This window comes from Stigmatopora argus, chromosome 22 (genome assembly GCF_051989625.1).
Source record: "Stigmatopora argus isolate UIUO_Sarg chromosome 22, RoL_Sarg_1.0, whole genome shotgun sequence".
NCBI lineage: Eukaryota > Metazoa > Chordata > Actinopteri > Syngnathiformes > Syngnathidae > Stigmatopora > Stigmatopora argus.
The window spans coordinates 6,322,241-6,350,163 of record NC_135408.1 but is presented as its reverse complement, the minus strand read 5'-3'; the positions used below and the strand labels follow the sequence as shown (position 1 = coordinate 6,350,163).

Genomic DNA, 27,923 nt, shown 5'->3' with positions numbered 1-27,923 from the left:
TGCATGGGTTTTCACTGGGTACTCTGGTTTTTTTCACCCCCAAAAAATGCATGGTAAGCTGGTTTGAACACTCTAAATTGCCCCCAGGTGTGAGCGTGAGCGTGAATGGTTGTCCATCTCCGGCACCCCCCGCAATTCTTGTGAGGATAGGCGGTTTAAAAAAAAATGAATGAATGAATTTGTACGCTATGAAATGTCCAATTGTGTGATCGTCCCGTTTGGCCGGTCAGGGGCACTATGGTTCTTCTCGAGCTCTCCAACTCCATGTTCCCGCTCTTCAAATGACAACAATAACAAGAGCACCGCTTATCACAGCAGACCAAACAAAATGGCTTAAAAACGAGGTAAAACTACATTTTTTTCAGCGTCAAGCCTGTTTCTCTCAATAGACTAAGACTAATGTATTTTGTTATGGGGCTCATGAGTGGGACGGACTGATATTTTCAAGAATACGTAACGTGCTTTCGTAGTATACCTTTCACTTAAATGGAATTTAATTTTAGCTGCGCAAGAGCCCCCAAAACTTGTCCAATTGTCGGTGCGCGTTATCCGGCTATGAGCTACTCGGGGTGAGGGCGCTGTGTGTGAGTGTGTGGGTGTGTTTGTGTGTGAAGGACTAGCACAAATTAATCTCCAGCTCCGGCGAAGGGAAAGATGATGGCCGGTGGTGGTGAAGCAGCAATGGACCACAACGGAATCTACTCAACGGGAAACCTCCATAACATGCAGCCAAGCCACTTGGAGGTGGACAACTCCGACTCCCGTAAGCGACCGCTGGAAACTCCGGCGGAGGAGACCAGCTGTATCAAGCGCACCAACACTGTAGGTAAGAATTTAATAAAAAAAAAGGACCCATTAACAAGCGGTTCGTTCCATCGAAATTCGCCCTCTATCATACCAACGTTGGGAAACCATTTTTTTATCATTATCGCGTGAATTAACTGCATCTGTGTTCAATCCCCTGGTGAGCTGCACCTGTGCAATTGGCGTTTTTTCCGTTTTTTTTTAACTCGCTGTGTCATGGGGGTTTACTTCAATACACAGTGGCCCCTTTATGGCAGGTTGTTACCCTCCCTGCTTTTCTCGTTTAGGGGCTATTCAGGGTCTTAACAAAGAAGCAAAGGAGATGAGCATTTCAAGCATCTGTTTCGAAATAAAATGCTCCAATGAGTGGAAAGATACTTTAAAAAATATATATATTCTTGACAAACTTCATTCATTCAATTCATGGTGTTAAAATAAAACAGTTGGTAATAATGACAAGAGTCAGTTGAGTGCAGTTAAATGTGTGCTTGACTACAGAAAGAAAATAGATTTAACTCCCAGGGACTTTAGTCACTACTGTGGACTACTATTCAAAAGTTAACCGATGCAAGGTGTCCCCTGCCTGCTGCCCGTCGTTAGCTGGGGTAGGATCAAGCACCCCCGTGACACTTATGAGGATTAGTGGTTTAGGGGATGAATTCATATACATATGTATTCAACCCCTTGAACTTTTCAACCTTTCACCACATTTCAGGCTTCAGACATAAAGATAAACAAATGTAAAGTTTTTGTCAAGAATCAACAAGAAGTGGGCCGCAATCGTGAAGTGGAAGAAAATGTATTGGATATTTGAAACTTAAAAAAAAAGAAGAAAAAAATTGTCGCCTTTACTTTCAGTGCAGCAAACTCACGCCAGAAGTTCAGTGAGGATCTCTTTGTATCCACCTTTATATATTCATTTCTCTGTATAAATGCACCTGCTCTGTGATAGTATCAGGGTTCTGTTTGAAGTGCAGAGAACATCATGAAGACCAAGGAACACACCAGGTGGGTCCGAGATACTGTTGTGGAGAAGTTAAAAGCCGTATTTGGATACAAAAACATTTCCCAAGCTTTAAATATCTGAAGGAGCACTGTGCAAGCAATCATATTGAAATGGAATCAGTACCAGATCTACCAAAATGTCACCCCCACCTCGACCAAAAGACTGATCCAGCCAAGAGCTCCATGATCACTCTGGATGAACTGGAGAGATCTACAGCTGAGGTGGGAGAGTCTGTCCATAGGACAACAATCAGTCATACACGGCACAAATCTGGCTATTATTGAAGAGTGGGAAGAAGAAAGCCATTTCTCAAAGATATCAATGAGAAAAGTTTCACTTAAAGTTTGCCACAAACCACGTGGGAGACGCACCAGACTGTGGAAGGAGGAGGTCACATGAAAGCAAAATCTAACCTTTTGGCCATAATGCAAAACGATATGTTACATTTTTATGTTTGAAGCCTGAAATGTGGCAAAAGGTTGAAAAATTCAAGGTGGCCTGAATACTTTCGCAAGGCTAAACTCAGTTTCGGCATCTTCTTCTTCTAGTTAATGGGGTTCAGCAACTCTACCACTACTTTTTATGTTTAGTAAGTTAGACTGTTTTTTGTATCTTGGAACATAAGGTTTCCCCATCAAAGATTTTCAGAACCTGAATATTTTATATGTAAAAGCATTATAAATATTATAAATAGATGATATACTTTTCCTCAATTATGCCAGGTTTTTTAACTACATGATTATCATTTTCTTAAAAAAAACGGGAAAAAAACGCTGCAGCCATATATTTAACATACAATAAAATATTTATTTGTTTATTTAGTTATTCTCATACGATGTTTTCTGAAAGAGGCAAGACTGCAAGGTTTGTTTTAACACTTATGATTTTAAAAATTATACTTGCTAGTTTTGTGCATGCACTGTAATTTTCGGGTTGTAATACACACTCAGAAATAATTTACCATTTTTGACAAGAAAACTGTCCTAAATTAGCCGGTTCAAAATGTGGGAAAAGAGTAGGGGCTAGACATCTGAAAATAAAGGTAGTAACAAAATAGAATTAGGTAAGCCATGGAGAAAAAAACATGATGTCTCCACATCAACACAAAAATGCATACAATCACTGATATCAATTTTGGAGAAAAAAAAACATGATGTCTCCACATCAACACAAAAATGCATACAATCACTGATATCAGTTTTGGTCCCATGCTCAAACATTTTCAAAAACAGCTCTCAGAGCCAAAACAACCGAGTTTTTAAATTGCTGCTATTTATAATAAATGCACGGCTGTGTAATGTGATTTAATTTTATGCATGTTTTGAGGGCTTACTAAACATGTTTTCCCCATAGAGGCTGGACTGTGGAGTTCATTATTATTACATCCTAAAATTTGAGCTCGTCTTTCTGAGCCACCACTATAATCACAACCTCTTGTCCGCATCTGATATTGATCATGTTCTTTGTAGCGGAGTGATCATTAACATGACTGTCAGTTGTAACAAAGAAAAGAAAGCCTGTGCTCTTAGAGCTGAACCCCCCTCGTCGTGCTCTGGAAGCTATACGGACACACACACACATACTGAATGAGGCAGATCCCGCTTTTATCATCACTTCTGTTTTCAAATGGAACATATTTCATTTATTTCCAATAACCGATTCGCCGACCCTCTGTTGCTTGGCAAGCATGTGCGGCACAAATGGACAAAATCTTGATTTTAGGATTAGAGGTGGTAATCTATTGTTGCTAATGGAGGGGTTGGCACAGGATTGTGTGATGTTCCTTTTTTTTCTCTTTAGATTTTTGGGTGGGAAGGACACAGGTGCCCTTGCAGCGCGATGTGACGTGAGCGGACTGTGAATTTGCCAGGTGGCAGTGAAAGAGAGAATGAGAGGAGGGATAGGAAGAAAGATAGAGCAAAGTGAGACATAGATGGGGTCTATGGGAAGCTGTGTCTATATACACTCAGTATGACACGGTTCGAATATTCTGGAAGGCTCTAAGAGCAATATTAGGCCTTGATTTTTTTGGATTCGTGTCGTTTTCCCCGGAACGTTCTCTTAAATGACGCTCGACACGCAGGAACTTAAACGACACGCGCGTTGCAGTCTCTTAAGATACCACTCTCTGTGGGATTTATAGGCGTAGTGATTGGCTTCATCACCCCCCTCCACCATTCTGCGGCACTGCCATTTGCAATGGTTGATGAGCCCCTCCGCCCTCTCAAACATGGCCGTCCAAGGTACTGGGGGTGGGGGCGAGTGGGTGGCGTACGGCACGCTGTCTCCGATCACTCCTTCTCCACATCCTTCATCATCTGCCCGTATTATCAATACGGCGATTCATTCACCTTTGAAGGTCACGCCACATGCCCCCTCGAGTCACTTCTTAAGCGCTCCCCCCAAATGCTTCACCTTGTCAGTTTCCGCCAAAAAAAGTGAGTAAAGGGACTGCCATACTTTATAGTGCTGCGTCAAAAGAGGCGGAGTAGGAGAAGAAAATTAAATTTTTGGGGACTGGCTTTGGGGGGTGGGGACATGACGTGTTTGGGAAAAAAGGCGCGCCATTGGCCGAGGGGAATGTCATTCCGGCGTGCTGCCGCAGATGGACAGACCACTCGATGAATATGGATGAGAGCAGTGAAAAGGGTGATGCGGCAGGGAAGCCCCCCCACCGCCCCCCCTCCGCCTTCACACCGATGCAGGCTCGAACAATACGCGCCGTCTTTCACTGAAAACACTGAGAGTCTGCATTAGCATTTTCGCAGACAATTGAGGCTGTGGCCAGCTGCAGACATGGCTCGGACGCTGCGGTGAAATCGTCTTTTTTCTCCACCCGCCGATGAAAAAGACCTCAGTGAAAAAGGTCCGCTGGCCGCATTCCTCAACACTATGGTCGCACCTATGCCGAGGCTAATTTTAAGATCCCCTTCAAAGATTGTGCCCCGGCATTGATGGCGATCTGACACGGGACTTTGGAAGCATCAGATCTCAGAATGGGTAAGCGTCCAAAGTCTTTTTCACTGACTTGTTGAATTTAATCTTCCTAGAGACATGCCGCCTTGTACACTTCAGTCATTTTGGTTGCGCCGTCCTTGCCTCCCTTCAGCGGCAGGTTAATCTATTGAAATGCACAACGACTACTGGTAGCGTGGAAAAAGCGTGGTCAGTCAGTCATAAGGCATCTCTTCCTGACCCACCCCCCTTGGATGACTTTAACTAAATATATTTGCCTCAGCATCTTCTCCAAGCCAACATCCCACTATTGTAAAAATGGGCTTGAACTAACACCCCACTAGCTCAGCATCCCAATGTACCCCACTGTTTGACTTCCCTGGCGGATTGCAGCAACAGATTGCTGTGTTTACTCTAGCACATGATGCCATTAAAACCTGTTACTGTGATCTCACACACTAGGTTGGAATTAATTATTGACTAATGACTGCAAACATGGCTGCAAGGGTGATAGAGGGAAGCGTCGTGGTTTCCTCACTCCCTCTGGCTTTACTTGATGATAAACTGAAAGTTACGCAGTGGGTTTGGGCTTGTCTGTCAACAACAGGTCTTTCGATATTTGGATTCTGCAACCGGCGTAATTCAACTCGAATTCTTGGGAGGCTGGGATGAGCTAATAGTCGATGGTTCAAATGCTTGACAACAACCATGTTGATCATGCATGATCTTTCTTTTTTTCACCAAGGTCATTTCATTATTTTCCATTGTGAGGATTGCGAAGGAAGAACAGATTACCTGTACACATCATTAAAACCCAAAGATCAGGCCATGGCCTCTGCGGAAAAATGCAATTAGCGTTTTTTTCGGCTGTTTCGTCTATAATAATCATCTTGGAGTCCCTGGTCAGTTGACAAGTTTTTGCAATTTCATCGTCTGACATGGTGTAGCGGAAATTTGCAATGTCGCCGTGATTCTATGAACTGTCACATATTAGTCTATCTGTTTGCTAGAACCTTTCATTAAGGGTGGTGCACTCAAAACAGTGTCTGAATGGAACATGAGTGGCATATTAATGCAAACCGGAGAGGGGCTAACATTTAGGCTGTGCACTTCCTTTACGTTAAAAAGCAAGGGTCTTCACATTAACCCGAAAATGCACACAATTATGGGGCAACAGGTTGGTTTCACGCATATGGACCCTCCTTCTTATCCATTCAGCTTTCTCCTACCACAATGAATTCTCTTTTGTCATATTATGGGGTAAATAATCATGTATTAAAGTAAAAACTGTAAGCAAAAACATGCTCGGTGTCCTTTACGTCTCAGCCCACTTGAGTGGCGTCACCCTTGAGGCAACCGAGCAAGATTTAACATGACGTCACTGCATTGGAATCAGGATGCAGGGGTGAGCATTTGTAACAGCGCTCCATACCAGGAGGACCGAACCAGTGAAGTACACGCTTTTGTATGACATCATCTGAACATTTTTCTTTTCATTTGTCATTAGCCTCACGCTAAATTGCCGTATGCTTCGCTAGACTCCCTTTTTATTTATATTCAAGGTCAATATGAATTTAGCATACTCATGATGAGCAGGACATCATTTGCAGCAGATGCTTCTCGCTCAATTACTTACTATTAAGGCTATATTTGAACAGCTAAAAGGGAGTAACACATTTGGCAGTTGTCAAACTAACCCCCTTTCAAAATTGAAGTAATAGAAACTAATTTGTGGGCTTGGCTGCGTTTCAGTCCTCTTACGATTTCTTATAATTCATGGATTGCATTGAAAATGTTTCTATCCGTCTTTTATAATGCTTAATTGTCAGTGACATTGGTACGGCGTTGCATTTAGACACAGCGTGCCCTCCCCAAAAAACCCTTGAAAACTGCTTAAATTAGGTTTTTGCAGTCCAAAAAGCAGGTCATCATCCTTTGGAAAAAAATGTAGGACAGGAAAGAGCATACAATCACTAGCCTCATATGAATGTTAATATTTGAGGTACTGAAGCTAGAGTGTTCTATTTGACTATAGAGGTGTTCCTGAGTCGACACAATTGTAAAGCTTTTTTATTTTGTCAAGCATACGACCTCTGGGCCAAAAACTGTCCCTTGGAGGATTTACACCGGTCCGCATAGAGAATATTGATGAAAATGGGATTAGGTTTATATTGAGTTTGATCATTTCTGACTTATGTGTAAGGCCTTGAATGTGTACAACTCCAAAAGTGTTATTTATTGAGAAAGCCAAGAGGTTGTGTTTGACATTTCGACAGTTAAGTTCGTTTTTTATTTTATAATTTTTTAATAATTGCCCCTATGGATGTGATGGCACATGGCTCTGTATCGACATATGGATTGGTTAAACATTACCAACTCGAAATTAATGTAAACGTAATACCACAATCAGCATCGTCATAATGGATAGGAGTTATGTCCCCAAATTATGTTTCATTTATTTTTAATGAAACAAGATTTAGCTATTTGATGAACCATCTACCTTAAATGTATAATTTTGTCCTGTATAGGCAATGCTGGCCCTATAGTTGCTGGGACCAGATAGATGATGACAAAATGTGCAGTATCACACCATCTGTGTAATTTATCGCGCCCTGAAGAACAAAAATCCATGGCTATTTTGTACATATCGGACAATAAATCAGTATATGAAACGGCCAACAGTAGTTTATCCATATCAGACAATAAGTCGATATGTACTGTAGTAATTGACAAGTGACGAGTCTAGGTAGAAGGCATTTGAATGGTGTCATTCGGTCGTCTATTTTGGCTAATATTGTAATGTTGTCCGAAGAATCTGTATTTTTTCACAGTCATGAACTGGATGATTGACATCCTTTGTGCAAATGAAAGCTATTGTTATCAATGAGCAACTTATCTCCTGTTCAGTGTCTCGTGAGATGTTACAATACATAAGACACCATTGTTGCGCAGGGTGCGTTTAGAGGTTCCTGTGACGGAACATCGTCTGATTCATCTCACAACCCCAATTCACTCATGTTTTGTGAATCTTTGGGTTTGTGAAAGGTAAAACAAATATGAAATATATTTTAGGTTTGGTGAAATTGTATTATTATACATGCATTTTCATAAGCTAAATGCTCAGTATTTTTGGTTTACATAGGCGGTGATTACATTTACATATTTTGAATTATTTTTACTGAAAAATGTTTTCACAATTTGTCTTAGGAACATGCAGGAGGTGGAAGGAAATAGCTGTGAATTAGTTTTATGTGTGTCAAATATGCTATAAATGTCCTCACCTGTCTGTGTGGCCTATGGCTGATTGGCGACCAGTCTAGGGTGTTGTCTGGCAGCCCCCGCACCCCTTACATGTGTGTGTGATTTAATAAAGTTCTATGAGGTTCAGGGCTTACCTTAATTATTTTTTTACATTTTTACTGCGCACGAATACCGGCTCCAAATATTGACTCTTCTGACTACTAATAATCGGTATCCGTCCTGAAAAATCCATATTGGTCAATCACTAGAATGAATGAATGATAGTTTATATCAGCGTTATTCCATGATTTTACTGGACTACTACCCCACTTGACATCAAATTAACCTTTAGTTGGCACCATAGCTACTATGATGACATTGACCCTAATGTCTATGATAATCATGCAGAGCACTTATATAAGATGAGACCATTTTTTTACATTCTTTCTCTCTCTCACAGAGGAGGGTGAATACTTCCTGAAGGTGCTGATTCCTAGCTATGCAGCCGGCTCTATAATTGGCAAGGGCGGCCAAACCATTGTACAACTACAGAAAGAGACGGGTGCCACCATTAAGCTGTCGAAATCCAAAGATTTCTACCCAGGTAAGAGGTCATCCATATTTTTGATGAAAACGATAAAAAAGAAAAGAGACAGTGCCATTACAGGCCTATTAGAATCCTTTAAAGTCTTCAGAATCCTTCCAGATGTTTGTAATGTAAAAAGTGAGACCAAGATTAATAATTTACAAACCCTCACATGTTCAACCTGGAATTTGTCAACTCTAAACATTGTTTAGAAGAAGTACATGACTGAAATATTATAAAAAGTACCTGCACAATCATGCACACCCGTAGTATATATATGTATATATATATATGTGTATATATATATATATATATATATATATATATATATATATATATATATATATATATATATATATATATATATATATATATATATATATATATATATATATATATATATATATATATATATATATATATATATATTTTAATGGGTTTTTTTCAATTCAGTAATCAGGGCTTCTAAAAATGAAATGAAAAAGAAATTGAGGGTTGTGGAGTATTCAGTGAATCATAGACTTTGCAACAAGTGGAGCAGGATGCTCTATTTTTTTCCTATACACAAATACCCTAGAGAAATCTTTGTTTGTCCTTTATGCCTCAGGGGATCCTTCAAACTGCAAAAAATAAATACATTCATTATTTAAACAAATAAATAACATCTGTTGCATATCAGGGCCAGATGTTCATAGAACGCATGCAATCAAAAGTATATCGTTTCTGTGTTGCAGTGTCCTCTGTGTTGTCAAAATCTGGAATTCAATTATTGCTTTGAATTTAAAGTATGTGGTGCAACTCAAAAAAAGATGATTTGAACAAAATGAATACAAACTCAGAAACGTAAAGACTTGTTTAGACAGATTATGCACCTAAATCACATTGTCAAAGTGGCGGCCCGGGGGCCAAATATGGCCCGCCGCATCATTTTGTGTGGCCCGGGAAAGTAAATCACAAGTGCCGACTTTCTGTTTTAGGATCAAATTAAAATGAAGAGTATAGATGTATATTACATTTCCTGATTTTCCCCCTTTTAAATCAATAATTGTAATATTTAATCCATTTTTTCTGTGTTTTTAGTTCAAAAATCATTTTGTAAAATCTAAAAATATATAAAATAAACATTGTTTTAGATCTATAAAAAACTGAATATTCAGGGATTTTAATCCATTTATATTAAAAAAATCTAAATATTATATCTAAAATGGTCCGGCCCACATGAAATCAAGTTGACGTTAAAGCGGCCCGCGAACCAACCCGAGTCTGACACCCCTGACCTAAATCATCATTTTCTACATAAAAATAATTAACAGTCAAGCGTGACTGTTTATTGATGAAAAAATTAGTCAGACATTTATTGAACAGAAATATGACAACACAGCAGTATGGTGCGGGTAGTTGTGACCCATTTTACTTGCATAAATGCAAATTAGTTTTTCAGTTAAATGCAAGCATTTTTAAAATACTTTCTCCACTAAGCCTAGGGGTGAACATTTGAAGATAAAAACATCTGTAGGTGTACGGAAATGTATTTTAATGATACCTAATTAACGATTATGACCAATTTGTGTGGTTGAAGGGACGAGGTTTGACTTTCTTTTCATTTTACACATGGCAATGGACCACCACCTGCTCTGCAGCATTGCTGCTCATCTCATAATTGTGATGAGTGACACGATTGATGGATAGAGTGCTGGCAAGGGTTTGATTGGGTGCTTGTCCTGGCTCACACAAGTAATATGAAACATAATCCAGACATGCAGAATAGGCAATATAGAGGGACAAAACAATTGTCACTTTTTTATTTTTATGTTCAATGTGTGATTGTTTGTAGTTTTGACATAACAGATGTTTCCTCCACTTGGTTTACCTTTGGTAATAAGTCACTTAGCATTTCTGCTGATGTCGCATGCTAATACCATTACACACAGTTCACACCCTCATTTGTCTTCCTGCGGCGTTGTGAGCACACTCCAACACCAGCAAAATGTCTCGCGGAAGAAATGAGGGGACAACAAGCAGTGCAGCCATTTTCTCCTGCATGGCTCTCTGCGACTCCCACCAGGCTTACCTCGCACCTTCCATCCGTGAACATGAGCATCATTGATGTGAGTGTTCAAAAAAGTCCTGATGGGGACTGTAAAATTAGGCCTCGGTGTCGATGGCAGACAAGAGTTAGTAGAGATGGTGAGGAACGGGGTTGATGCATGATTGTATGTGAGAGGAGACGGGCCGGCCATTCCAGAAATAGCCTGTTTCAATCTCTCTCGGGAGACATGACCCCTCTCTCAGCTGTACTCAAACTACTCCAACATAAGCCAAGTTTCCTCTTTCTTTCCCTTTCACTCTGTATTTCTATCAGATTTGGTTCCTAGTTGTAGTTCGGATGTCGCGGCCCAGTAGCAGAGTTATTAGCATGCCCACCTCTCAGTTCCGAGATCGGGGGTTCAATCTTCGGTGGGTTCCGACCTTCCCGTGTGTAGTTTGCCTGTTCCCCCCGGGCCTGCGTTGAGTTTTCTCCAGGTACTCTGGTTTCCTCCCACATCCCAAAAACATGCATCCTAGGCTGGTTGAACACTCTAAATTGCCCCTAGGTTGCATGAATGCTTGTCCGTCTCCTTGTGCCCCGTGATTGGCTGGTACCAATTTAGGGTGTATCGCGCCTAGGCTCCTGCACCCACGTGAACCTTATGAGGATAATGAAAATGAAATGAATGAATACAGTGATACCTCTTTTGCCTTTAAATACAAAATTTTCAGGTTACGAAACACTTTGATATGCAAATGACCGTTCCGATTTACGAAACTAGTCTCACCCAGTAGTTGAATACATTTCACTCACAAAGTAAAACATGGAATGACTTACTTTATTTTCCCCATATCAACTTTCGCCATAACAAATTTCTCGCTCCCCCATTTATGTAGCACACTGTTCTTGCATACATGCACCCACTCACATTGCGAGCCACGCATACACCCACTTAAACTCAGTGATTCACATCGCCACGTTTAATCTCTCTCTGAGATGAGAGATATGTGGCAATTCACAAATTTGATTCAAACCAAAAAACTGATTAACCTCTTTTGGCGAAATCAGTAACATGTTAGATCGGGGTCTCCAAACTATTCCACAAAGACCCGCCTGCAGTGGGTGCAGGTTTTTCTTCCCACTGATCTACCACATACAGTTTAACCAATAAGGTTTCTTCTGAAACAAGCAGCACCCGACTGCAATCATCTGATTACACTTTTAAGATACCAGATTTTAAAAAATATATCCGCTTTTATCTGGTGGAATGAAAACTCGCACCTACTGCGGCTATTGAGGGCTGGTTATGACACCTATGTGTTAGATTGTTATAAGTTGTGATTTTATAGAAAACAAAATGCCATTATATAAATTTACTATCCAACCAAATATTGGCAGACATCTCTAAATGATTCGTCTTTGGTGAGAGGTGGGTTTTGAATAACTTTTCTTAACAGTTCTGCTTAGAAATTAGTCCGTTTTGTCAATTGTAAATGTTAATATTCAATATTTATGCTCAAAAAACCTTTTGAATGTTCGACATCACCAAAGGTCGAGCCATGGACAAGTAACTGTTTTGTGAAATTGAATGAGAGGTGATTAGGAAGCAACCTGAAGCTTGCACTGCTGTTGGACACAAATAGAGAAGCAACTGGTTGTGTTGAGCCTTCGTATCGCATGGCAACCAGGTCACTCAACACAATAAAAATGACAAGATCTGAAATATAATTTACAGGAACATTAAGATAATGTTTAGCTTAGCTCTTTACCTTTCAAGTAGTCTGAAAGAAAACAAGACACATCTGGTTCGAGGACAAAAACTTGTGATTGTTGGTGACATTAAGCTTGTAGTATATGTGGTGTACATTATGCATAATGTCAAGTATATATTTTCATGGTCTGGTTTAGATTTTTTTTTAAATGATTCATGTTCAATTATGAATTGATGCAGAACAAACAAAGACGTCTGATCAAATACAGTGTGTCCTGATCCACTCATATTATTTGTTCAGTCACTCTGTGCAGACAAAGTGGTAAGGGACCCAACAGTAAACTATTTTAACTCAATTAGCTTGTGTTTTTGTTCAGCACCAGAAAGTTACTGATTTGTCCCGAAGAGATCGTATTTAAGTCCATAAACACTGTCGTCTTCACGTGTCGCGAATGTTTGAAATAACATGACCATCATCATCAAATGACTTACATTAATGCGAAATTCTGGGCAGTCGCTAATCCTCTATCCTAGTAAGATAGGCTAACTTTTATCTTAACTTGTGGAACATGTTATACAGGCAGTTCAAACAAGCACTTGCTGCTGGAATGCGGGAGGAAACTGGAGAACCCAGAGAAAACCCACGCAAGCCTGGGGCAAACATACAAACTCCACGATCAAACCTGCGTCCCCAGAACTGTGAAGCCGACACCCTAATTACTCAGCCACCAGGAATACCTAACTTGTTTGCAAAATGTCTCATTACCACCTCAACACTCTTTAATTTACGGTGTAAATGACTTGGACACTTAGAGTGCAACGAAAAAGTAGGAGTAATAGGTGGCATCTCGTGAAAAAAAATCAAAAAGTAGGTTTCAAGTTGAAACAGCAGTACGTTCTTGGCCGTAAAGAGCTTAAGCAAATAAGCAGAAGAATTACAACTGTTCATTCAAGATCAAGATTGGAGACCTTGAAAGTCACTGGTATCTTTGACAAAGCTAAGGAAATGGGAGGTCTACTACCAGGAATATTTCTGAATTGGTGCCAACAAAGTGTCTGCAATTCAAGACTTGAAGTATTTCTTGCGATATTTATAGTATAGCCCACAGTAGTTAATGTGAAGTCACCTATAGTGAGAGTCTGCAATCGAAATCTGAGTAGTAATTTAGATGTTGGAATCTCAATGGTAGATGGTCAGATGTTTGTATGTCTTGAAGGCATCTCATCTATGATAACATTGGAAGCATGGCTTTAGATGATGACTGTCATTTGGCAGCTTAGGCATTGCTCTGATTCGAACATGGCTTCACTCAAAATTACTGGAGCCAATGCCCGATTATATTATTTTTGCTTTCATGTCAACAGGAAAAAGGTGATTAGGTATATTAAGCAAACAAATGTGTTTTTATATTCATTCACAGTGTGGTGAACCCAGTGGCGGGCCATGCATTTCACACCTAGGCCTTCATTCTTGCTCCATCTGAAATGTGATTGATTAAATGTTTCAATATGAAAACCCAATCGGAACATGATTCGGAATTCAGAATTATTTAATAATTATTCATGAACATATTATATTTCGGATCAGTCTATGAATCAGATATTTTTCAGGCCCGCCGATAAACCTTGCGGACCCTGAGGGCCCACCACTGGGTGAACCCTGTCTTATTTAACAATTAGGCTTTTGTTGTGGCATATCTTTTTCCAACTAATGGAAACCAAAGGGAAAAAACTAAGCGGATTAATTGGACATTCCCCCTGTTTTTTATTTAGAAAAAAACACCCTGAATTTTAAATTCCTTTGAACTGTGGCTATTATGCAACAGTCTAAATAAAACTGTGAATTGTGCATTTTACCATTCGGAAATGTTACTAATAATGAAGAATTTATGAGTTGACATAAAAGCACATTAGGTTAAAAGCCTGCTTTGGAGTACTTCCCTCTGCCTCTTTATCACTTCATAAATTACGAGCAGGTGCAACAACACCAACTGTTCGTCTCCGCGGTTCCAAACGCTTTAGACATTTAATTCTTTGCCCACTTATTTGCCATTCGGCATTCCTCGTGTTTGGATGGCTGCCTAAATCGACTCCTTTGTAGTAGACCTTTTATTTTGACCATAATCCATAATAACTACAGCCAATACTCAAATTATGTAAACATGCAATTAATCTTCTTAAGAAGCGTAGTAACTCCGATGAGATGTTGATGATACTGTATTCATCTAAGCATTAACTTGTCCAAAGGTTAAGTGAGAACAAATGAGAGCAAAGTAGAAGTATTATTATTAGCTGTAATTTACTAAAGTAAGTGTTGTTACAGTGGCTTCTTTGGGGTCTTTATGCCAAGCACACTTGACCGTTGGTGTTGGGTTATCCGCACAGTGTGCTGATTCCTCCGCAGCACTGCTGGGGAAAAAATCTTTCTAAATCGTATTCAAAGTGAATTTCCGTATTTGTTTTATGACGAGTGCATGGGCAGTCAGTGCCTAGATGCAGCAGTGTTGACAGATTGGGCATCTTTTTTTGGAAACCCTGAGGTGCAGCATCCCGTTGGCTTCTGATGTCCATACTTGAGTGCCGAACTGGAATAATTATTTCTCTTGTAGCTAATACCAAGTGGCACGGGTGGTTGAGGACCCTTGAGTGAGAGTGAATGATTTAATAGGTCAGGTGAGATTACCTTTCATTTACAGCAGCTTTGTTCTGTTCTTCATCTTAATTTTGTCGACAGTGCAAATTGCAATGTGATAGAAGATTTACAGAGTTAGGATTGTCTTTCAAATAGAAGCTTGTTCAATTATATTCTTGGTAATACTTTTTATTTCTCTTTTTTTAACTCATCACCTCAATAAACCCTAACTAAAAAAGAACCATTGGGAAGCATGAGCTTGTAGAGCCACAATGACCCTTTTTGCCTGTGACACATTCTGGTTCTGGACTTTTATTTGCCTTTGGGTTAAATTTTATTTGAATTATAATGTCACAGCAGCAAAGTCATCTGATGTGTGTATTTGCCTCACAGTTTTGGGACTGGAATCGGGGCTTCCAGTGTGGAAATTGTATATTCACCCCGGTTTGCGTAGTTATTTTGATGCCACTCTATCTTATTCCCATATAGGAAAAAACATTTTATTCAATTAAAACTATAACCTGCTCAAAGATGTGTGTGAATGGCTATTTATCTAAATGTGCTGTGGGATCAGCTCCCTACTACTAATACACTTGATTTTATACAGGTTGACAAGGATTTCAAAGCCATGGTATTATTCATTACACAATGACCCAACTTCACTGGAATTGGATTTGCAAGTAAATTAGTCCAAATGTGAAAAAAGAAACAAAACCTACTCTTATTTCATCATGTAAAATGTGGGTTTAAGGTATTACCACACTGCTTTTATTTTTTAGTCGAAGGTGGATAGATCACCACGTTAATGAAAGAGATTTTTTAAAAGAGATTAGCTAACTTGCAGTATTCCCTCAAGTAAAGTAAAGTTCAACAGCAAAGCTGAATATTCTCCAAACGGTATTCTTGGGGTGGGTTCACTCCTACTATTTCCTTTTGAAAGCATGCAAGAAGATACAATGATGTACAGACAAAAAGTGGAATTTTGGGAGTATAATCTCACCGATTGTAGCCGGACCAATGTAAATAAGTTCTTGAATAATATAGGCAGAAAAAGAACCCGAGAACTTTTTGAGCCACTTCGATTTCCAAGGCAAGACTCAATGTTAGTGTGGTGAATGCGTTACATCACTGAAGTGGACCCCCACCACATACCCCCTCCTTTGACTCACTAACCAAGCATGCTACTTTCTTTCAGCTGTTTCTCTGTAGATTGCATTGATGGGGTGCGAGGCAATGTCAAGGAACAATTTTCATTGCCAGAAAGTCTTCATATAAATGTAGATTTAGGCAAATTACTACCGTGAATTCTTTCAGAGCTTATTGATCATGTTTGTTTATTCTCTCCCGCTGTCATTGCAGGAACAACAGAGCGTGTCTGTCTGATACAGGGTACAGTCGAAGCCCTCAATGGCGTCCACAATTTCATTGCCGAGAAAGTCCGAGAGATGCCCCAGAGCGCACAGAAGCCAGAACCAGTCAGCATACTACAACCACAGACCACAGTCAACCCTGACCGTATCAAACAGGTGTGTGGCCCATATAGCAAAACCATCAATCGTTCCAAAATTGAAGGACATTTTACACCCCAACCCTTCAAACTTGAAATCATCCAAATACAACATTTCAATTTCAGAGTTAATTGTCTAAGCGAAACGGATGCAACAAAGTGCTTATATGAGGCCGTCACTCTGGGTTGTGTAAACACTACAGAAGTGAAGGCTTATTTTTCAAAAAATTTGGCACCAAAATGCCCTGGAAAGAACAAATTTAAAACAAGTATATGCCAGATGAAAGGTTGTGCTCGATCCTGCATGATAGGAATGGGTAACGGCTGCATACTTACCCAATCAGTAGTTTACTGACTGTTGAAAAACAGGCAGTTTGAGTGTAAAATCTTGTAACAGATCCCTTAGTTTGCATTAGCATATATCAGATTCCGTTAGAACAAACACTTAAACCAGACACTGGATCTTGATTTACTCTGCAGGCACCCACGTGGGACCAATTGAGATATTTTAGTCTGGTCTTTGGGTTTGTTGTCATGTCGTCCATCATTGTGTACACTTTAGTTGTGTTGTGTATTTGGCACATTTCATTTCCCGTTCACCTTGTTTATTAGTTACCACTGTTACTTATTCTCTGGGCCATGACCCAGAAGCTGGCAAGGTCTGGAAAAAGTGAGGTTATGTGGTTATTTTTACCTACAGTTTTTCATAGCAAGACAAGAGCCCCGTGACAGCTGTAGCTTAAACCCCTAGGATTAAAAAATCGCCGAGTAAAACGAGCGCTGGCATCACTCCGACTGAGTCTGTCAGAGTGTTCCCTGTTCTGCTTATGATGTTAAAAGGCTCTTTTCATTTCCCGCTGCAACGCACTGTACATGATTCATATTTTTCCGCAGGCCAAACTGATTGTGCCCAACAGCACAGCTGGGCTCATTATTGGCAAGGGAGGAGCCACAGTCAAGGCGGTGATGGAGCAGTCCGGGGCATGGGTGCAGCTCTCGCAGAAGCCGGAGGGCATCAACTTACAGGAGCGAGTGGTCACAATCAGTGGTGAGCCCGAGCAGAACCGTAAGGCGGTGGAAATCATAGTACAAAAAATCCAGGAAGACCCTCAGAGCAGCAGCTGCCTCAACATCAGTTATTCCAACGTCTCCGGCCCAGTTGCCAACTCCAACCCCACCGGATCGCCCTATGCTAACACAGCCGAGGTGATGCCTAACGCAGCTGCGGCAGCTGCTACTGCCTCCAGCCTTCTGGGCCAGGCCGGCTTGACAGGAATGGGTGCCTTCCCCGCTACCATGTCTAGCTTCTCCGGCAATGACCTCCTGGCCATCACGTCGGCCCTCAACACACTGGCCAGCTACGGCTACAACACCAACACCCTGGGCCTGGGCCTTAACCCCGCAGCGGCCTCTGGTGTCCTTGCTGCGGTAGCAGCTAGTGCTAACCCGGCAGCCGCCGCCGCGGCTAATCTCCTAGCCTCCTACGCTAGTGATGCCTCCGGCAGCGCCGGCCACCCTGTGACAGGGCTTGGTGGTTTCTCCCTAGGTTCTCTCGCAGCTGCTACAGGTGCTTCCAATGGCTACCTAAACGCTTCATCCCCACTGATGGCCTCCTCCCTATTAGCGACAGAGAAGCTGACAGACGGAGCCAAGGACGTGGTCGAAATCGCCGTACCTGAGAATCTGGTGGGTGCAATTTTGGGAAAAGGAGGAAAAACGCTGGTAGAGTACCAGGAGCTAACAGGGGCTCGCATCCAGATCTCCAAAAAGGGAGAGTTCATTCCCGGTACTCGGAACCGTAAAGTCACCATAACAGGGTCGCCAGCGGCTACACAAGCGGCGCAGTATCTGATCAGCCAGCGAATCACCTATGAGCAAGGTGTACGTGCTACCAACCCGCAAAAAGTGGGTTAAAAGGAAAGAGGCGAGGAAGGAAAGAAAGGAAGGATGAGGACAGAGCTAGAGTGGAATTATGGAGGTTCACAATGAAGAAGCAAAACGTCCAAATATATGTTTTAATATTTCAGAATCAAACGAGAGGCTCAAAAAGGAGGAAGAGGAGGAGGAGGAGGAGGACAGGGGGGGGAGAGACACCGAAGACAAGTGTGTGTGATATTTGAATGTGTTTTAGGACTGACGTGTCCTAATGTTTTTTAAAAGTTTGTGTCGAGTCCTTTCTGACGACGGAGCTGAGAGTAAGCTGAACTGGTCCACTGCCAAGCTGCAGATCAAGGGTGAGGCAAATAGTTTCACCTTCCTCTAAAAACCTCATTGCTGATTTTCTTTTGTTTGTTCGTTTGTTTGTTTGTTTGTTTTGAATCTTGGTTCAATGGTTTTGATGTCAGTTGCAGACCTCAGCTCCCGGTGAGTTGAGCGTGTCCAGTGAAGTTCCAGCCATCTAAAGCGGCTGTTTCACAAATCTTTCTCTTTGTATACAATGGAGAAGGTCCTGTTACAGGGGAGTTGTTTTACAACAAGCACCTGAGGCCACCTCAGTTTACGGGAAGCAAATAATTTACTTAATACCTATGTTGACATTTGTTGAAATCTTATACTACTGTAATTGAAATGTCTAAATTTGGGTATTTTATATTTTTAGCCATTATTTATTAATATTCTAATTCAATTCAAAATCAATTTAAACCTGTCAACGCAGGTTGATCTGAATGTAAAATAAGTATTTGCCTATTGATATTTTTTATTTACAGGGATCAAATGTTTTGCAGTGAAAGAAATGTAAACGTGAAGCCCAGTCGGAACTTCACAGTCGCGGTGTGAGTGTGTAGTTCGCGGGCTCAATAATCCATGTGAGAGGATAGAGGAGACACACAGGAATGTATAAATATATATTTAACATGATAACACATAACGCTCCCACAAATGCACAAACATTGAAACAGATCCAGTCATGGCAACAAACACCCCAAAATATATTCATGTTTAACCCTTTATTGGTGCTACAGGATTAGACATTTACTGTCCCCATTATGTCATTAAGTTCTCCTGCTCCCACTTGGCTGAATTTGGTTATGGCCTAAAATGTACCTGTCAACATTTTGCCTTATTCTCATATATTCACATCCCTAGAACGACCATAATTCTAAGAATTGCGCTCTGACACTTTTCTGTCTAAGGGGAACCGAGGACTATCGAGAGCATTTTATATTTGAATCAATATCTGCGAACAAACCAACTATTGCAACACCAAGGGTAACCAAATATTGTTCGGAGGCATCCTCTAATAAAAGGGAAAAACGAGTGACACTTGAAAAGAAGGCTTGGTCACAGTTTCCATGTGAGCCATCCTTCCCAATTTGCATCAATAGAGAAAAGATTCTTTCAGTTCTTTTGATCAATCCCCCCAAACATGGGACTCATCAAACACAGGAGAGGTATTTAATAAAACATCACTTAAATATTTTGTCTTTCACGAATGATAGTTAATCTCAAGAATGGGAGGCCAAATTTTGAGAGCATTTCTAAGCACTCAAAGAGTACCTTGGCCTCCCTCAGTGCTGCTATCCATTGTGTTCATCCTGAGTACTCTTAGTCTATAATGACTGCACTGTGAGACATTAAGAACACGATGTGAGGCTGGTTTGCCACCTCTAAGATGCGTATGCATATAATTCCATCTGCACATCTTTGTCACGCAGACGAGACCTGACAAATAACTGAGGTACATCTCCATAAACGCATATATGCCTCAATGTTTAATGTCGTTTGCCAGGACGGTACACTGCACTTAAATTAGAGGATGTGGTCTGAGCCACAAATTAATGTTTCATTTCCCAAATATATGTACCCCCCAAATCAGACATCTTCCAAATAGTCCCTGGCTGCTGTGAGGGTTGTAAACAGTGCTGATTAGTATCTAGAATGTTTGAACCATTTGCCGTATTTCGCGGACTGTGAATCGCACTCGAGTATAAGCCGTACTAGCCAAAGAAAATGTACGATAAAGAGGAAACAACCTCGTATCTGGCTCAGATATTTTGAGGGGGATTTTATTTGATCACAGACCAACGAAATGAAAAACAAAAGGCAAATGAGGTATTTGTTACCATAACATTAAGTTATTTAATTAATCGTAGCCTGAATTACGGTCGGCAGGTGTCGGGCTATTCATAAATTCCAAACGTTTAAAAAAAAACAGTAATAGCCATAAAATAAATGCAAATTTACCACAACAGAAGCGTATAATGACTGGTACACTTTAGTAGGTATCACTTTGTGGCCATCTTTGCCTTAGGCCTTTCAGAAATAATTATCCAGTAGAGATCATTGTATGAGGTTAGCCGCTAATGTTATCGTACCGTAGAGGTCGTTTTATGACATCAGCCTCTAACTTTCGCGAGTCGGGTGTACACGTGTGCTTACTTTTGTGGTATTTACGGAGGTACTTTTGTCGTTAGCCATGAGTCGAATTTACAACGGAAGTGAGCACACACGTCTGACCGGCAAACATTAGCCATTCATGTCATAAAATCATCTTTACTGAAAGACCAATTCTGAAAAGCCCAAGGCAGAGATGGTGACAAAGTGATGTTACGGATGTGTATTTAGCACTATGATTCAGCTTTTGTTCTTTGTATGTTGCGTTCGTGTTGTGGCTATTGGCGTTCTCGTTTTTTTTCTTTTCTTTTGCAAAGTTTTTAGAAATTCCAAATTGCCTGCATAACATAAGAACCCTACTAAACACAGCAAATCCATTAATTTTGTACTTGCGTATAAGTCACAGACTCGGCCTAAACGTTAAAAAAGTGTGGTCTATAGTCCGGGAAATACGGTTCGGGGCATAAATTTAACCCGTCTTTTATGCCTCAATTTTTCTTGAATTCTGAATTATACTTTGAAACCAGTGGAATTTCTCTGTGAATATTTGATGTGGCTTTTGCCACAGTGGGTCGGCCTCTCTTCACGGATGCCCACCAAGCCCTCGATACCAATCTGGCTAATTGTGAATTGTCATATACTAGAACATTGTACTGCCCAATGTTTGAAGCATATTATAAAATATAAGCACAAAGCAAGGGGGTTTACCAATGCAACTGGACTGCTTGATTGCAGGGAGCTCTTCTTCAAACCTCTGATCAAAACAGTGCCAAATACTGTATCTCTGCACCTCATTGACTTTCCTCTTTCTCTCCACATCGTATTTCCCCAATCGCATTTCGCCGTTTGTCATCATTCTGTGACCTAATAGCTCTCTACGGTTGTTTCCTTCTGTACAGTACACCGTGCTCTCTCTCAATCTCTCCCCCTCTTTCTCCTTTCTCCCGTCTTGTCTTCTCATGAGCGGCGTTGGGCGTGCTACTGGTGGGAGTTATGCACTAGGTCAAAAAAGGTCCCAAACTATTTTACCAGGCTGCAGAGTTCACAAGGCTAAAATGCACAGAAAACACCTGCCTCCAAAACTGTGACACCCACTACTTAGTAGACCGAACCAGCAATTTTATCTCCAAGTGTCCAATTCAATCGATAACAAAGAAGAAATAGGATTTTGGGGAAAAAAATTGAAAAAAAAAAAGTGGAAAAGGACTTTTTTTTCCCAGATGAAAGCAGATATTGGTTGAGCATTCATGATTATTCATATGTCGGCCAAACAAGCGGAACTCATGTCACAGCCTCGTAACAAAACAAACAGAGCGAAGTGAAACGAAAGTATGTCGGGAAGTAATGTTTGTGACCTCAAAGCTAAAACGATGACATCCTTTATGCATATCCTCTTATCTGAAAATGACTAGAATTCATTTCTGTGGAATACAATATGTCATGTCATATGATCTATATGTACTTTATTGTAGCTATTCTAGTTTGTAGTCTAAATGCAGTCCAGCGTTGTCAATACAATGTGAACTATGTTATACTCGTGTGGATGATGGGAGTGCCAACTAAGCCTGATTAAGATTAGCTTTGCGATTTGTTTGTGCATTATGATGACTCATCAGCCGGTGGTGTCCATATTTCTGTCACTGATTATTTAGTTTGACAGTAAGAAAATGTAAAGAATATTGGAAGCAATATAGTAGCATGTTGTCCTGTTTTTGTGTTTTATGTCTGTTGTATGAACATTTGAAGTTACTAAAATTTTGAATGAATAGGTTTACATGTACTTTTTGTAAGTTATGAAGATGCTGCTATTTGATAAGTAAACTATACAAAATATTTTAGTTGAAAAGATGTCTGGTCGGTTGATTAGAGATACGTTCCCAAATACGGGAGCATACGGCGAGGTGTATAGGCTACTATACGGTATGGATAAGATAATACAAGTAATAATAATAGACTCCATAGTACAACCTGTGCCAAACTAGACCTCTGCAGCTTCTGAATTTGTAGATGTGCGATCAATTGTTAGATATCAATAACTTGTTTAGAAGTGCTGATCAAGTGCCAACCAAACACTGTCTTTTAAGTTCAGAAAAAGATAATCAATGACATTACGTGGGAAAACAAAGGACAAAAAAAACTGTCTGTGCATTGTTTTATCCCATAGCTACATAGAATAAGAGTAAAAGATTGTGATTTTTATGGATCCATGTTGTTTTACACTCCATGCATCCCTTGCGTGTTTGTTTGACCTGTGGCTTAAGTACTGCTGTTTTTTGTTTTTTTTTGTCACAATGTCTCTCTATTGGCCAGCATGGACTAAGCATAACATGTTATAAGCATTCATAACATAGCCATTAACAATCAAAAATGTGTTTGTGGAGTTAGATGTTATCTTTTTGCACGTCTTCTAATGCATGGTATCAAAGAAAAATTTTGGAGGAAAAAAAAAAAGGGAGAAAAATTTGCGAGCTGACTCGTACGTAACATTCAGACCGCTGCATGCAGTCAAAGGTAGAGCACTTAAGTTTACTCACCTCATGTTTATGAACTTGTGTTTTTAATGTTGTGAGTTGGAAAGGAGTTTTATTATTGTCATGTTGGCCCAGAAACATAGCACTCATATCTCAGATTAAAGTTGATATCTCCAGACGTCATCAAAGATATTTTGTCTCATACGTAGAAGTTTAAGAAGTTTAAACAAAACAAAAAAAGGGAAAATAGCAAATGTGAAAATCTAATTGGCTCCTTGTTTTGCCTCTTTTTTTAAAGGATAACAGACACATGGATATTAGACATAACAGGTTAAACCTCATTGAACCTGTCTGTTTTTTTAAATTGTTTAACCACAGCTTGAACGACTTCTAATCTATGAATGTAACCATATTTTTTTTTTCAGTTGATAATGTAAAAATCAGGGCAGGAATGTCACAAACATGTAGAGTTAATATCTATGTCAGATTTCAGCTATAGTCAGGTAGGCCTTTCATGGCCATTGTCATCAACCAGATATGTTTAACCCAATTTCCAATTCACTGTTATCATGATCTTGTTTGGTGTTGCATAATTGCACTTTACTGATAATTACTTCATAGTAGGTTTGAAATGAACCATGTTGATTTACTTTCTTGTGTTGTTTTTGTTTTTTTTTCAAATCTAATTTGTATTTATTTATCCTGTTGGGTAAATGATGGAAAGAGTTTAGAGACGCAGCATGCGTTTCTTCTCACAAAGGCATCGTCCTTCTCATTCCCTTCAGTTTGTCGTCAGTCACCGAGTGCTTTGTGCGAGACCACGAGGAATCTGTGGATTGTCTTTTTATTTGTGTCTTTGATGACCGTGTCTGAAAAAAAAAATTAAGAAAACGCACGTTTGTTTATCGAGCCAATCTCTTCAATTCTCTGGGGGCTGAAGGCGCTAAGGGATGCCTTTTTGATATTGTAGTCACGTCTGAGAGGCATAATCAGCACCAGCAAAACGATGATTTTCTCTGCCACCTCAACACGAATAAACTAATGGAGGAAATTAATTAGACGTAAAAGGCTGAAGGCCGAGTTACACGAGTGATCTTTACGTGTCATTCTCTTAGGCTTCCAGCCCTCATTACTCCACTACTGCATTTACTGCTCCATCTGAATGCCAAATGGATTACTGTGTCATTCCAAAAGCATATTCACTCCGTATGCGTCCTGGACATTCGTTGGCCTTCTTGGAGCCCTTTGGCGAGAAGGCTAAGGACTGGTTACGTCTACAGACTGGCTTAAGGCTTCTTGCCCCCACCCTTAGAAACCACATCGACCTGCGCCTCACTGTCAAACAGCCTTCACGATTACCACACTTTGTGTTTCAGTCCAATGAGCAACCAATACTGTTTTCACCCTTGCCTAAAAATATTTCTGACAACTTTCATCTGAGAAAAGAAGATTCTTGCCAATCAACTTTGGCCATTTTTGTTTTGTTTTTTGTCTTGGAGCCTTTTTAACCTCCCACGAACTTGGTTGACTTCTTTATCCCCGAAAACTCATGAATTTGTTGGATATGTTTCGCCATGTTTACTGTCCGCTATGTGTAATGTTTCTTTTCTGGTTCTCTGGCCGTTGAGCAGAGTTTAAAACTTGCTTAAGTATACGCAGAAGGGAGCATGCCAGTACATTGCAAAAGTTATTTTACATTGTGAATGTTTTTTTAAATTTACTTTAGCTCTCGTTGTTACATCTCAGAGTAAAAAAATGGACTGACAGCATACATGTTAATATAATAATTCAACTTAAAATGACAGACAACACCTCGTTTCATGACCTTCAATTAAAAGATGTTGCAGAAAGTAATGAAGTATGCAAATTGCGAATTTCTTAGACCTCATAACGGAGAAAATGTTAGAATAAATGCTTACGAGAGCAGCCATTGCGGATGGCAGGCGCGGTACAGCACAAACACTGATACACTTGAAACAGGTAAAAACTAGCTAAGATAATAAGCATACACACACTTATTATTCTCTCTACCTGTTCAATCCTTCAATGTCTCTCTTATTTCTCCTTGAAGGACGAGGACAAAGCACGCTTCACTTTCCGAGTCCATTTAAGCTCGTTTCGTCTATAGCAGCACATAGCACAGTGGGTAGACAATTTGTTACAAGTAGGCGGGACAATTTGCGATGCTCGCATTAAATTAGTAATGGCATTAAAAAAAAAATTGACTACGCTTGTGAAATATCGGATTTTATTTATTTTTCTCCACTATTACACATCGGAAAAATGAAATTCTCGGCTTTTGAAACATGAAAGAGGTGATGTCTATCATTTTAAGGTCAATTACTATATATTTTATTTGGGAACTTTCTCTTTCATTTGTCATAGGGAGAATGTGAGAAAATCCCCATGTGTTAATTAACAAACCTGAAGGGCTTTCAAGTCCAGAATTTACTTCTCTTTTCAAATGGACAGACTCATTATCTTCACAAACTAAAGTACAATGCCTAATAGTGCCAATGTGGAAAACGAGTAAGAAGCCTTTTATTTTTATTTTATTTTTTTATTTTTTGTCAGGGTGAGTGCCAAATAATTCTAACTGAGCCAAAAGGCAGTAAGCCGATTCAACACTACGTTAGCTCACTGGAATGGTTAGTGGATCCATTCCTTCTTGACAAAGATCACGGTAATTTTAAGACATCCGAGCTCCGGCACAATTGTTATGCTGCCAGTCTGTTTTGAGCTTTTGTCAAAGAAACATTTGAGAAGCAGCATGTTTTCAAGATGAAAAACTGTTGAAGACAAAGACAGCTACTGAGGCAGGAGAGTGGGGAGATTTTTAAAGTGTCATTCTCTTCTTTATTTCAACATTATTCATAAATAGATTTAACGGTAATGACTATTTAATGTAACTGTAGTACTGTGTTTGTAAAAGAAATTCAGTGAGTTGTGTTTTATGACTCGTGGACTACCAGTGAAGTCAGCATTTCAGTGTTAATAATGAATTGTTTTTTAAAGATTATTTTTGCGACGGCAACAAAGTCATTATAAATGTTCATTTTAACATCACTTGTCTTCTGTTTCTTCGTTTTCTCCACCTTGTCCCTTTCGAGTCTGTCTGATATACTACAACTGCCAACAATACATCCCATAAAAGTCAAATGCAATCTATGGTAGTCTGAAGCATTGGAAAACAGATTCAACTAAAACAAATCTATGTGTGCAAATTATCCACACTTGGTTTTTAATTATTAAAAGACAATTAAATCTCAGCCTGCCCTGACTTTGAAAACACACTGTCTGTCATTCATAACAGATGTGCAGCAAATTCACATGAATCTTGCTCAAATCCAAATATGGCGCATCTCATCACAACTAACCTTTGGATTGTACACTTGCACTTATTATTTGTTTTATTGAGTTGATTCTGTATATGTATTCTGTATTAGTAAAATATTTTATATATTAATACACACACACACACATCGCAGGGCACGAGGAGACAAACATCCAATCATAGCTAGAGGCAATTTAGTGTGTCCAACCAGCCTACCCTGCATGTTTTTGGGATGTGGGAGGAAACTGAGTATCCAGAGAAAACCCACGCAGGGCCAGGGAGAGGATGCAAACTGCCCACAGGAGGACTGACCTGGATTCGAACCCAGGACCCCAGAACTGTGAGGCCAACGCGCTAATCACTCATCTGCCGGGTATGTTTCCAGAAATTATATAGGTAATATAGTGGTGGGTATAGCAATGACATCAACTTCTTTTTATTATTACAAATGAACTATATAAATTGAACCTTCTGTCTGTATTCTAGCACATTTTCTGTTCAGAATGGCCAGGAATCAAACCTGCACCCTCTCGCAGATAACCTCAGGTGAGAGACACGGTACGTACACCTTGGCCTGATCATTAATCGCAGAGCACGTATAGGAAAACCGTAAATACTCAACTTAATATTTTGTGTTAAGGTAAATATATTGCTCTTATCACACCCAGATTAACCCACGATATGTTTTTTTAATTCCCAATGATTATTTGCATATATATTGTACATTTAAAATAAATCACTTGTTACGGATGGAATATGAATTCTAATGATCTTTCTATCTCTTTCTGCCTGATTGAAATGTGATTGTTTTCTCCGTCCATGCCAATTTATTCACCACGTTCACTTCATTCTGAGCTCGCTGCGGCTCCCTGCAGCAACATAAATGTAAGCCCCATTTGATTCCGGCATTGAGACAAGGTATCAATGGGCTTGAATGATAAAACTGCGTTGTCAAGGAAACAGGTTGTTCTGAAGACGGCAAATATGTCGCACTGGGATGCTCTGCAAAATATTTCAACCTGCAGCTTCAATTCGCCTGAAATATTGACGTGCCCACAAAGTCACACTGGAAATTGGATCTTCATGGATATTTCAAACATGTTTAATAATCAGTCTTCCATTATCCAAAATGATTGGCACACTGCAGATCTCATAAACAAAAGCAAATCATATCACGTTGAAAAAACCTTAAGGTGGGAGAGTGCTGTATTGAAATGATGAATCGGAGCGGGGAGAGGAATGACTGCTTTAGTAAAGACACACTCAGGCAGGCATCCTTTAACATGGCTCCTGATGTAACCATGGATACCTCT

The 27,923-nt window shown here is 40.0% G+C and overlaps 1 protein-coding gene across 5 annotated transcripts; it reads left to right on the top strand.

Moving 5' to 3' along the window:
- Positions 1-240: 240 nt before the first annotated feature.
- On the top strand, positions 241-26,342 carry nova1 (NOVA alternative splicing regulator 1). Of its 5 annotated transcripts, none has more exons than XM_077592370.1 (5): positions 241-344; positions 615-826; positions 8,466-8,609; positions 16,323-16,489; positions 17,365-26,342. In XM_077592370.1, the coding sequence occupies exons 2-5, from the start codon at positions 655-657 to the stop codon at positions 18,382-18,384; spliced, it is 1,503 nt and encodes a 500-aa protein (XP_077448496.1). In that variant the 5' UTR covers positions 241-344; positions 615-654; the 3' UTR covers positions 18,385-26,342. The 5 variants fall into 5 exon arrangements, with proteins under 5 accessions (XP_077448496.1, XP_077448497.1, XP_077448493.1 ...); XM_077592371.1 differs by having other exon boundaries at positions 271-344; positions 638-826; XM_077592367.1 differs by having other exon boundaries at positions 282-344; positions 649-826.
- The last annotated feature ends 1,581 nt before the right edge of the window (positions 26,343-27,923 follow it).